The following is a 13,383-nucleotide window of genomic DNA, read 5'->3' as shown; positions in this document are numbered from 1 at the left end:
CCTCCTGATTCCTCTGGCCCAACTCTCAATCCACTGTGCCACCTAGCTGCCTTAATACATTATTCCATCTTAAATGCATTGTTCCTGCTTCTGCCTTATGAGACCAAATAAAGCTGAAACTAGCCAGGTTTTTCCCCTTAAAACGACATTGGTCATACACCTGTTGCCAAGCAACCCTCTTTGTAGCCTTTTTTCCTCACTGCTGCCTTCTGACACTCTTCTTGGCAGCTTTTTTTTAAATTAGACCTTTGGTTTCCTACTTAAAAAAAAAAGAAATTTTCAATAGAGTATAAAGAGAAAATCATGAGTAAAATCTTGGCGAACATCCTCCTTAATTGGGGAAATATAAAAGAAAACAGTTAAAGAGAGAGGATAGAGGAGCAATTAAAAATGAAACCAAATCAGTCATACCCCTGAAGACCAGAGAAGAAAATATCTAAGGGAGGGTGATGGATATCATTCAAGAATTCATAGAAGAAAAGAACAAGGGCTGGAAAAAATGGATATTGAATGATTAGAAAATCACTGGTGCCTTTTAAGAGAAAAGTTTCAGGAGAGCATTGGGGAAAGAAATCAGGTTGTAAAACTGAAGAAATAATGAGAAACTGGAGACATTAGGTGGATTAAGTTTCATTAGAACATTTAACAGCAAAAGGCAAAAGAGATGTGGAATAGTATAGTTAGTGGTGTGAGCATGGACAGTAGAGATTGAGATTTTTTTTGTATTGGTGGGGATTGAGGCTGTTTGTAAGTAGATGGCAATGAGACAGTGGGGAGATAGATGTAAGATTCATGCGTGTTGGAGTCATGTGTGGGAGTCTGGTGATAAGTGATTGGATCTGAGGGCCATTGTAGCTGTGGAGAGAGAACAACCAGAGAAAGAGAGCGAGATAGGAAGACAGGAAAGCCTGAGGCCAGCATGCCTGAGAAGGACCAAGCAGAAGAATCATGGCACCATGACTGGGGGCTATGATCTTCGTTTATGATGATAAAGAGAAAGACTTATAGAGGGTACAATCTTAAGTATTACAACATTCTTGGGGGGTGTTACTTTCCCACAGAATAAGGTTTATGAAAATGAATTCACACATGAACGTTACCAGGGTTGCTATTACAGACATAAGCAAGCTGAGAAACAGTGTTAATCTGTTCTTAGGAAAAGGCAGATTTGGAACTTTCAGTCATGATGTTGCAAGGACTTCTTTGTTCTTCAGAGTGAGGGGAGACTCGGGAGTTTAATGATGACCTTTGACTGAGAGCAGCAGCGCCTTTGTGTGAAAGATTGGGTCTTTGCCAGCAATCTCAGGCAAGCATGGCCGCTTTCCTCAGTGGACTTGATCTGTCCAGAGCTCCTCCTATACATGCAAAAGGAAATGAATATTGGAATGAGGCCCTGTAGTAGCCAGGAAAGAATGGAAATGGGGACAAAGGTGGAGAGATTGATTTTAGCAAAGATATGGCTACTCCTTCCTGTGTGCCTGGAGGGAAAGGAAGGAATTCTAGTGATGGTCCTGGAACTTTAATTCTAAAAGTAGGGACTGCATTCCTGTGAAATTGATAGAGTATCCTTGGTGAACAATCCAAGTTATCTACTCCAAGCATGGGATTTGAGAATGTTTATAGGGACTTATGTAAAAGGTTTAGAATCATCAGAGAAATGGGACAGGAATCTGCTCAATTAGCATAAATTTTTAAAGATTCTTTAATTTTCAGTCAACATATGCCTTGAAATGCTGCTAATGTCCCTTAATTTATAAGGTGTCTTTCATGTAAATCTTATGTGCCCTTAAGGAAAGCCTTCCCAAATTCATTCCATTCATACATTATGAAATCACTGGTGTTGAAGAGTGAATTTCTTAACTAGAGAAGCATTCATTTCAAAATGTTCTGCCCAACCTGAATTATCTGTTTTACAAATTCTGTTTTGGTGGAAGACCTTCTTACATTCATTCCATTTATATGATTTCTCACCACTAAGACTTTTTCGATGTGTTCCAACAAAAGACCTTTCTAAATTCATTACATTCATAAGGTTTCTCTCCTGTATGAATTCTGATGTTGAACAAGCTGTATTTCTTGGCAAAGGACCTACATTCATTACATTCAATGTGGTTTCTCTCCAATATTCTCTGTTCTTGAGTAAGAAACAAGTGTGTTTTGGTGGAAGGCTTTTGTCATATTCGTTACATTTATGTTGTTTTTCTCCAGTGGGAATTCCCTGATGTTCAGTCAGTCCTCTCCTGCACACCATTTGCAGGCCTTTCCAAACTGATTACATTTTTAAGTTCTCTGTCCAGTATGAGAGCTCTGATGCTGACAGTAAGACTTTTCTCACAGTGAAAGGCCTTCCCATATTTATATTTATAAGGCGTATCTCTAATATGAACTCATGTTGCATGAGACATGGTCTCAGACAGGAGGCCTTTTCCCCTTCTTTGGAGGTTTCTCTTCAGTTGGAAGGCTTTCTCACATTCTTTGCATATGTATGATTTTTCTCCATTATGAACTCTCATGTTCAGTATGTTCTCTTCCAAAAGACCTTCCCACATTTATTTGTAAGGTTTATGTCCAGTATGAACTCCCTGGTTTAGAGCAAGACCTTTTTTCTGACAGTTTACCTCCTACACAAGACCCTTCCTGGTTTTCCCAGTGAACTCAAAAATCACAATATAGTTCCTTTTTATGTGCTTTGTTTTTTACTGTTCTGCCTGTATGGCTTCTGCAGGGCAGGGTTATTCTGTTCCATTTTGCTCTGTTTTCTGCAACACCTAGAACGGCATCTGGTAAATGGCATTTAAAGGTAGTTCCCTGTTTGACCTATCACTGGCATGATGTGAGAAGTGAGAGAAATCCAAGACCCAAGAATGATGAGGTTTCAAAGCAAGTTCCTAAGAAGGCAATCACTCATGGCAGACTAAAAAGAAATGGGGATGTTCTAGGAAGGAAGAGAACAGGTTCAGTTTTGGATCCCACTGATGAGGGCAAAATGTTGGTCGGTGTCGTTCTTAAAAGGATTCAGTGGTAGACCTTCTCCATAGAGAGTAAAACAGGACACTTTATTGTGGGTCTGGGGGCAACACACCCTGTGGGCAACTCTCATCATGTAAACCAGATACAGATGGACACATTCATTACTTCCCCTAACCACTAGCTTCTTTTAAATATTCTGCACGTTTAACATTCACTGGGCTTAATGCATGCATAATTCAAAAGAATTCAGCCAGTACCTTAACATGACAGCCACTCTGTAACATCTGAAGTGAGACAGTCAGGCTCACAGTGCTGGCTCTGACCATTGACTAAAGTATTTGAAGGAGTTCAATTGTAAGAGTCACTTGACCATGTCATTTGAAAGCACAAGGTATAAAATAGAAATAATGGTCAGCTATTTTACGTCAATACAATTTCTAAGCAATTGTTGTGATTGCTTCAGCAAGGGTAGGAAATACGAAGCCTTTCCCAAGAGTTGCTGAGCCTTAGTGTAAATCTTATATCCTTTGAACATCCTACTTTCCTGGGAGCAGAACTCCCAACCATTTTTCTAGATTTTCCAGGTCTAAGTTATAATTTTGGCATAATTATAGACTAATTTCTAAAAATCTAGGAAGTTGCTGGATTTAAGTTCCTTAAGAACTCAGAATAAAATGTCATTAACATATATCTCTGAAATTGAGCACTAAAGAGGGAAGGTAAAGATCAAGTGGAAGATTTTCCCTACCTCCTTATAGTTTACTGCTGAATAAATATACTTGTCTTTAAAACATTTGCCAATACAAGAAAAGGATCTGAATTCAAACTTTCCTTTCCTTCCAAATAACACCATGGACTTCAGTTAAGGATACCCTGTAACTTCTCAGGAAGTTAAGAGTTATCCTTTTGTCCTCAAGGGAGGATTAAAGGTCCCTTTGGTCTTTTCCTAGAGCGTTACCCAACAGGTGAGGGTTATCCCTGAACCCCTAAAGGAGAATCATCCAGGAAATCTGTTGAGATGTGATTTCACCCAGAGAGGCCCATTCAAAGGCAAAGATGAACTGGGAGTTCTTATGTAGAGGGATGCAGAAGACGACATCTTGAAGATCAAGGATTGTGTTATCAGAGATCTGAGAATAAATAGTTTCTATAAATAGACTTCCTTCCCTCCCCTAAAATCTAGACAGAAATGAACACCACATTCCCTCCACCATCACTGACCATTCTGACTATCCCAGGATGTCCAGTCCCCTATGAAGAAAGGCATCTAGACCCACTTTGAGGACACCTGGGGTCTAATAGGAGAGTGTCTACTTTTTCCAGCTCTCCTCCCCTCAAAACTCTTTAAATCTCTCCCCAGCAAAGGAACTGGCAAGGTAAAGGGAGGGTAGGTTTCAAAACATTTCTTAGATTTCTCTTCAAAACCCAACCTCTCCTCCAGTGGCCTTCTTGGCCGCACACTGCACGAAGGCCTGGAGGTTTCCTCCTCTGAAGGCACTCTAAACCAATAGCCATTTTTGTAGCATTTGAAACTTGAACTATCAGCCCAGAAGCTGCCCTGGTCCTCTTTTGGTCATTGGATATGGTGGTAGCCAAAATTGGAGCCTCTTCTCTATTCCTTGCCCTAAACCTGCAGTCCATTTTCTGTACTAAGGCTTGATCCCTATTATTAAACACTCCAAAGGCAATCTCCAAAAGTTGAGACTGTGGACTCCGAGTCCCCATAGCCAACAAGGGGGTTTCCTTCTATCTGAGGCAGATTGACAATAAAGTACGTACCCAGGATGGCAGCACCTTCAGGTGATTTGGGATAGAAATCAGTTTATTATTTTTTGTTATTGCTTCAACTAGTCTTCCTTGGAAAAGGGCACGATTTTCTTCTGTTCCCTGGGTAGTCTCTAAGTTGTTCATAAGCTACTTGTTTCTTCATCCCCTTTTTCATTCTTCAGTGAGACTAAGGTAAGCAAGTGGTTTCATTTGCCCGTTAGGGCGGTTTTCCACATAGACCCACCCAGGGATAGCCACAGGGCCAGCTATTGCCCAATGTGGGTATTGACTATCTCTGGTTTCAGCCATGTCATCCCCAAATTTTTGAGCCAAGTCCCATATCCTTCTCTACTCTACAGTACAACGGGATGAAAGGATGATATTAACATCATCCCAAGATAGGTCAAATTATAGAACCTCCCCCACAATTTTAGTGGGGCCCTCTGAACATCTTCCCAATTTCTCTTTGATTTGGGAGAGGTCAACCACGGAGAAAGGGACATGTTCCCTTGCAATTCCCTCATTCCTACCCACTATCTCCCTCAGAGGGGAGAGAGTAGGCCTTTCTGAGGAAGCCAAGTAAGGGGTTCCACTTCTGCTATTTGAGGGGTTCCCAATCGGCCCTCCATTGGAAGAATAAGAAGGCAGAAGGTTCACTAAGTTGTTACAAGCTCCAGCCCTAGATACCAATGATGGTGGTGCTGGTGCTAGGTGGGGTGGAAAGGAGCAGGTCATCAAGCAAGTCAGGAGCCTTGTCAGGCTCAAATTTAGTGGAAGCTGAATTTTTCCCAGATCTAAGAGACAACCCAAAGGGGAGTCCCAGGGAATTGAGGGAGATCAACCCCTAAGTAAAGCCAATTAAGCCTAGATTCCTGTCTCTTTTGGACCATTAGCACACAAGGTTCCTGGCAGGATGTCCCCAGGTTTAAGGAGCTTGTTCGAGGTAGAGGCCAATTCTCTCCTCCCCCCTCCCCGCCCCTTCTGGGTATTGGGAGGTGCCGACCACAAGAGGAAAGAAAAGAGAAGGCGGCTTACCTCGAAATGGAGAAAGTCCGAGCCCAGAACTTCACTTCCCCATACCGGCCACCAAAATAATGTGCATGAAGGGTTGGTCTGGGTCGTTCTGGAAAGGATTTAGCCACAGGCGTCCTCCACAGCGAGTAAAAGAGGACTTTATTGTGGGTCTGGGGGCAACACCCCCTGTGGACTCGCCTCCACGGAGGAGCAGGCGCCCTCCCTTAGGGAGAAGGTGTCCTGGGGCTAACTGGTCTGGGGAAGTTGTCCCGAATGAATACAACTAATGACATCTACCAGAGCCCTCAGGCACAGGTCCTCCCAGCAGATCCGCCCCTCCCCATCACCACCACCGGCAGCTGGTCCAGGTGAGAGTTGGGGCACATTTCTTCACCTGCCTGGCCTCCGTGGTAGCCCTGCGGTCCTCCCAGTCCTGTGTCCAGTTATTCTGAAATGAAGAATGAAGGGAAATGGGGAAGGGCTGGAAGAGAGAAAGAGTTGGGAGGAGGGGCGAGGAGAGTGGAAGGGGGAAGCCCAGTGGGGAGGGCAGGAAAAACGAGGAGCAAGACGGGACAGAGATGAGGAAAGAAAACTTTGGAGAGGCGCGCGGTGGGGGTTAGGGTTCTGCAGGATGGGCGCGAGGAGAAATCGAAAAGATGAACGCGCAAATGTGACCTCAGACACGTCCTCGCTGTGCGACCCTGGGCAAGCCACTTACCCCAGTCTGTCTCAGTTTCCTCATCTCTAAAACGGGCTAGAGAAAGGAAATGGTAAACCACTCCAGAATCTCTGCCAAGGAAACCCCCGCTGGAGGGGTCACGGGGAGTCGGATCCCACCCACGACACACATTCAGGTAGGCACGGCGGCTGGCCATCTGTTGGGGACGGGAGTCCAAGCAACGGAGAGACCACCGGCAAGGGGCCCACGACGGTCCTGGAGGCGCTTGGGTCCAGGGGCTGGGAAAGTCAGGTCTTCGCTAAGATCAGTCCGTGGTGCGAGGCAGGTCTGAGAAGGTCCCGCCCCGACAGCAGAATGCACTGAAGAGCAGACTCCTGAGCAGGGGCAGTTATAGTTTGCTGCTGGGTAGGAGCAGCACGGGGTGGTGGGGGAACTTCTGATTGGACGGTGCTCCTGGGCACGCCCCCCCCACTGTCCAATGAACGCTTCTGTTGGAGCGAAAGGCGGGGCTGTAGGCAAGCGGGCCGCGGGGCGGGGAGCAGTTAAAAACGGATACCGGAGTTCGGTCCGATTCCCTCCCCGCGCCAGCTTCGCTCTGTCTCCGCCCGGGATCGCCCTGCACGGCCCAGAGCAAGCTGGTGGCTGTCAAGTAACGTGCTTTTTCTATAACCCCTTAGCCCGGGAGAGGAAAAAACATTTGGGCAATGGTTCCCGCTGGGCAGGCAAAGGCTTCTGGGAAACGTAGTCCAGAGGCTTGTGCACATGCTCGGGAGAGCCCACACCCTCTTCCTACCTTGGACAGCTCAGCCAGCTTTTCTCCGTTTTGTATCCATTCCCAATCCTGTCTGGCACGTAGCAGGCGCTTAATCTGTTTATTACCCGCGTCGTCTCCCTTAAAGCCAATCCATTAGCAACAAAAGGCATTTTATTTTCCATCTCGGCTATTCTGCTCTGTCATTATAGCTCAGGTATCCATTTTTTGAGGTTCCCTTTCCTGTTCCACTGGATGGGTTGGTTCCCCAAATCCACTCCTTTCACAAAGCTTTTTTCTCTGGCATGAGTTCTCTGATGTTCCACGAGGTTTCTTGCCTTCCCATAATTATTATTTTCAATCTAGTGTATAAGGTTAAAAAAATTCTGAAGACACAGTGGCTCCTCAAACAGCCCTGTGTAATAGGTGCTAGTCTCCCCGTTTTGTAGAGAATTTGAAAGTTTTTTAATATTTATTACATCTGTGCATATTACATAGATCTAGTGTTTTTATTGTTTTCCCAGGGAAACTGAGGCTAGGAGATTAGGCAACTTGCCCAGGGTCAGATAGCTACTAAGTGACTGAGGAAGAATTTTAACTCGGATATTCTAAGGCATGATTTGAATACATCTTCCTGTTTCCAGGCCCGTGTTCTTACCCACTCTGCTATCTAGCTGCCTCCCTCGCTATATTACTAAAGTTTCCCTCCAGTATTTTAAGATATTCAATAGAGACAACAGCATTCCCATATTCATGAAGGTTCTCTTCAATATGGATTGTAATGTTGAATAAATTCTCAACTCCCCTGGATGGCTCTCCCAGATTCATTACATTCCTAAGATTTCTCTCCTTTTTCTCTCCAAGGTTCAATATATTCTCTGAAAATGGCATTCATTATGTTCCTAAGTTTCCTCTTCAGTATTAATTTTCTGATATCAGGTGCTGTCTTCTAACCAAAAGCCTTTCCACGTTCTTAACATTTTTCTTCAGTATGAATTTTTTGATGTCGAGTAAGGTTTGTGTTCCACTGGAAGGTCTTCCCACATTCATTTCATTCATAAGGTTTCTCTCCAGTATGAATTCTCAGATGGTAAAGTCAGTCCAGCCTTCCCTACATTCATTACATTTATAAGGTTTCTCTCTGGTCTGAATAGTACAATGTTCAGTAAGTGTTCTCTTACGACTGAAGGTTTTCCCACAATCGTTACATGTATAAGGTTTCTCTTTAGTATGAATTCTTTCATGTTCAATAAGGTGTGTTCTCTGACAAAAGGTCTTCCCACATCATTACATTCATATGGTTTCTCCCCAGTATGATTTTTTTCTGATGTCCAATAAGTCCCGTCTTCTGTCTGTAGGCGTTCCCACATTTATTACATTTATAAAGTCTCTGTCAGTATGAGTTTTCTGATATTCAATAAGTCTGGATTTCTGTCTGAAGGATTTCCCACATTCACCACATCCATAAGGTTTATCTTCAGCATGACATTTTGATGTTCAATAAGTCCTACCTCCCAGGTAAAAACCCTGCCACACACACATTATATTCAAAAGGTTTTTCTCCAGTATGAATTCTCAGACGTTGGGAAAGTTTTGAACTCTGCAGAAAGGCTTTTCCATATTCATTGCATTCATAAAGTGTCTCTCCAGTATGAATTCTCAGATGGCAAGCAAGTTTTCCCTTCAGACTAAAGTCCTTTCCACATTCATTACATTTATACAGTTTTCCTCCAGTATGAATATTCTAGTGCTCAGTAAGTGTTCTCCTCTGCCTAAAGGTCTTCCCATAATTATTACATTCATAAGGTTTCTGAGTAGTATGAATATTCTGATGTTCAATAAAGGATCTCTTCTTGCTGAAAGCTTTCCCACAATTGTCCCACATTCATTACATTTATAAGGCTTCTTTTCCATAGTGAAAATTCTGATGTTCAATAAGTGTTCGCTTCTGCCTGAAGGCCTTCCCACATTGATAACATGCATAAGGTTTCTTTCCAGTGTGAATTCTTTGGTGTTGAATAAGTCTTGTCTTCTGACTAAAAGTTTTTCTACATTCATTACGTTTGTGATGTTTTTCTCCAATATGAATTCTCTGAATCTGAGTAATGTTTATGCTACTGGAGAAGGCCTGATTAGATTCATTACCTAAATGTGCTTTCATTCCAGTATATATATTGTGATTTTCAACAAGTTCAGAATTATAACTGAAAAATTTCCACACACGTTTGTATGTATTATTTCTTCTGAAAGGGTATAAACTCCCAGAAGGCAGAAGCTGTTACATACTGGGTTTTGCATCCCCAGTGCCTAGCAAAATATCAGGCATGTAGGAAAAGATGCTTACAAATGCTTTCTTGATGTATCATGTGATTTTTCTCCTGGTCAACCTTTAAAATTCTCCCCAAGATCCAAAGTAAAGTCTGTAGAATTCAAGTTTTGTGCTCTTATCACACCTCTTTGGTAAGAGGGAGATTTTAGGTATTTTATAGGTATATATTTAAAATGTGGCCGCCAGGAATCAATAATTCAGATTGATTCCGTAATTAAAATAGACCCAAGTCAGGATCGGGTTTAAGGTAGTTTATTTACAATTAGGAAAGTAAAAGGTAGAGAAATAGAGAGAGGGAGAGTCTAGTCCAGGCCTGCAGAGGCCTGGACGGAGAGAGAGGGTTAAAAGGCTGATTAAACTAAATTATAGGCCTCAAGGCCTTAGCAATCAGAGAGGCAAGAGGCCTACTTAAGGTAGAGTTTGGAAAACGCCAAGGTAGGCCAAGGAAGTCAGACTAACTTACCCACGTGACAATTTAGAGTGGAAGCAGCCTGAGGTCTCAGCCGAGATGCTTCAGCACCAAGTTCAAAGTGGGAACTGCCCCAACAGGAAGTAACCAACATACTTGAAGAGATAGTATCTTTCGTCACTTCCTGTGGGTCCACCTCTAATTCAAGTGGACAAATGGCAGCCTCTACACTGATTTGGACTGCCCTTTGGGCAGTCCCTTGTTCTTGATTTGTTACCTATTGTCACCTGTGGGTAACTCATCTCCCCTCCCCACTAAGGGAGGTGGGGATGACATGATGTCGGGTAAGTAGAGTTTTGACTATGAATGGGCTAGAGCTAATTCCATTTACACGCTTTGCATACTGGAGGATAAACTGATTTTTTGTACTCTCCAAGGGTAGACCAAGGAGCAAAGGGCAGAAGCCAAAGGAACCCCTTTTCAACACGTACAAAGGGTAATTTAATAAAAAGTTGTCCCAAATCAGATCATCTGCCTCAAAGAAAATTGGATTTTGAAAAGATCTTAGAGATCATACTGTATAAGTAGCTCATTTTACATGTCAGGCAACTGAGTCCCAAAGAGGTTAGAAGTCCTGCCTAAGCTGTCACCACCTCAATTACTAGTAAAGGAAGGTAGTCACCTGCAACACTTCTTAACTGGAATGGAAACAAACTGGCTAATTTCTCAGTTGGAAAGAGCTGACTATAGGGTATGCTCCTCATTTACCTCTCCATTCCAAATCATTAGTTTCTTTAAACCAGAAAGAAAAATGGAGAGAAACGAATAGAAGCCAAAGCAAAGATCAAACCACTTTGTGTTTCATGACTAAATGGAAATAATATTGTAAAAATGATCCTGGAGAGTTATTGCTTTGGGTAACTCTACTTTTCCACAGACCTCTATGGGGGCGGGAGGCAGGCAGGGAGGGAGATGTGCACCCATAGGAGGAGGGCACATGGAGGCTGGGGACAGAGAAGCAAGGGCAGCAGGAACATGTGAGGGCTGGGGACAGCCCCAGGGCAGGCTGGCAGGGACCAAAGAAAGATGTGGAGAGAAGGGGGCAGACATGCAGGCAGGCAGAAGAGAGGGGCAAAGGGCTCTCTCAGTGCCAAAGGCTTCGAGACAAGCCTTCCCATCTGGGAGGTGCTGGCGGCAGCCTTGGCAAGATCTCCAAGCATTTATTCTTTTGCTGTTGTTCAAAAGGGAGGAGGTGGGAGGCTGAGGAGTGTCACGCCAATAGGGAGGAAGAGAGAGAGAAAACTCAGGAATGGAAGCATAGTTTTGGAGGGGGTTTTTTGGAATGTGAATTTCTTTCAAAATTCTTTATGTAAAGTCAGATTTGTGTAATGTGAATTTACATAAAGTGAGAACTGTCTGTCCTGCCCCCTAAGTAAAATATTTAACAGATGTGGATCATGAAAGGATCCAAGGTCTTCGGGGAACCCACAGGGTGGGTACATGTGTAGGAAATCCCCATGGCATGTGCAACAACTAGAAAGCAAATAGCCTCTTTCTAGGAGAGTGTTGGAGACCTTTATTTGCACACATGTATGTACAGAGAGCATACCTCTATACATGCATGTTTGTGGACTTGTATATGTGGTGTCTACATGTACACGTGTGCATGTTTGCTATAAATACAGAGCTGGTTCATTCAAATTGCCTTGTAATCCTATGTATTTTATTTTTGTTCTGTTTTATATATTTTAAAAGAATCCACTGGAATGATTGGAGAAGGAAACAGTAGACCACTCTAGCGTCCTGGCCAAGAAAACCCGCTGCTAGCTATGGTCCATGAGGCAAGAGGATGTGGATGTGAGGGAACAATCCCAACAACAACATGCTTTTAAAACAGGATTCTGGAAAGAGATGCAACCATGGATTTCAACAGGCTGACTCACAAAGGCTTCCACGTCACAAACAAGGTTCAAAGTATTCTGAAAGCTAGACAATTCCCGCTATCTACCAGTCAAATGATCTTCTTTTTAAAAGGTTGGTTTTCAGGAAAACATTGTACACAATAACAGCAATATAGTAGAATGATCCAGCGTGACACACTTGGCTACTCTCACCAATGCAATGATCCAGGACAATTCTGAGGAACTTGGGACAAAAATGCTCTCCGCCTCCAGAGCAGAGGAAGAACCGCTGGAGTCAGAATGTGATGAAAGCAGGTGGTTTTTCAGTTGTTTATTTGGGCTTATGTTTGGGGGTTTGAGATATTCACTTATAAAAATGAACAATATAAAAATATGTTTTGTATGATAATACATGTATAATCCAGATCAAATCACCTGCCAGCACTGGGAGGGGGAATGGAAGGAAGGGAGGGAGATATGTTCAATCATATAACTTAGGAAAATGTGTATGGAAATGTATTAATTTATTACACATAATTGGTAAAAATGTATATACTTATATATGATAATATATATGTAGAGTTGGCATATATATGCTAAAAAAATAGGTTGGCTTTTGCAACATTCCAATCCTTTAAGTATAGGCACCATATCCAAGATGTTTAACATTAAAAGGTGAGCCAGTCATTTAACATTTAACAAACTACTATAATAGTTCGTGTCAGAGGGGAGAAGGGTCTACAGGTGAGAAGGAAGTTTAGAAGATTTTTTTGATAATATTTTAGTTTTCCCCCCAATTAAAAACAATTTTAATATTCTTTGGCGCTCCAAATTTTCTTCCTCCTTCTGTAATAGTAAACAATTTTATATAGCTTTCACATGTGCAATCATGTAAAATTTTTTCAGCTCTTTTATGGAATAAAACTAAAACCAAAAATGAACAAAGTGAAATGTAATATGCTTTGGTTTTAATTTGGATTCCATCTGGTTTTTTTTTCCCTCTGGAGGAAAGAGGCATTTTTCATCAAGAGTCCTGTGGAATTGGCTTGGCTCATAGTCGAATAGTATGTTATATCACTGATACTCTGGTTTTGGTTGATCAATGCAATGATTAGGTTTTCCCAAAATTTGGGTTTCATTGTAATGTGTTAGTCACTATCTAAGATGTTCTAGTCCTGCAAGTTTCACTCTTTATCAGTTCCTACAAGCCTTCCATATTTCACAGAACCCATCCCCTAACAAGTAAAGGTATTTCTTTCCATTAATTGTAGCCATTTTGTTCCCAAGTCTTTGATAAAACAAGAAGGTCTTCTATAGTGGGATTTTTTAAAAACTCTTACTTTCCTTTTTAGAGTCAATACTGTGAATTGGTTCCAAGGCAGAACAGTAGGCAATGAGGGATAAGTGACTTGCCCAGAGTCACACAGCTAAAAAGTGTCTGAGGTCATATTTGAAACCAAGACCAACCATCTCTAGTCTTACCTCTCAATCCATTGAGTCACCTCTCTGTTCCTCATAGCTTAAAAAGAAAGTTATTGATCTTTTGTTTCCACATAATTTAAA

At 42.4% G+C, this 13,383-nt stretch overlaps 1 protein-coding gene across 1 annotated transcript in view; it reads right to left on the bottom strand.

The window, feature by feature from the left end:
• Positions 1-5,416: 5,416 nt before the first annotated feature.
• The window catches only part of LOC123230434 (zinc finger protein OZF-like), a 31,520-nt gene continuing 23,553 nt past the window's right edge, over positions 5,417-13,383 (bottom strand). Inside the window, exons 3-5 of the mRNA XM_044656597.1 lie at positions 6,987-7,102; positions 5,773-5,921; positions 5,417-5,531 (exon numbers count right to left, since the gene is read on the bottom strand). Coding sequence (XP_044512532.1) covers positions 5,417-5,531; positions 5,773-5,921; positions 6,987-7,102 — 380 coding nt within the window. The remainder of the gene's footprint in view (positions 5,532-5,772; positions 5,922-6,986; positions 7,103-13,383) is intronic.

This window comes from Gracilinanus agilis, chromosome 1 (assembly GCF_016433145.1).
Source record: "Gracilinanus agilis isolate LMUSP501 chromosome 1, AgileGrace, whole genome shotgun sequence".
Lineage (NCBI taxonomy): Eukaryota > Metazoa > Chordata > Mammalia > Didelphimorphia > Didelphidae > Gracilinanus > Gracilinanus agilis.
The sequence above is the reverse complement of the archived record's forward strand: the minus strand, read 5'-3'. Positions and strand labels throughout refer to the sequence as shown.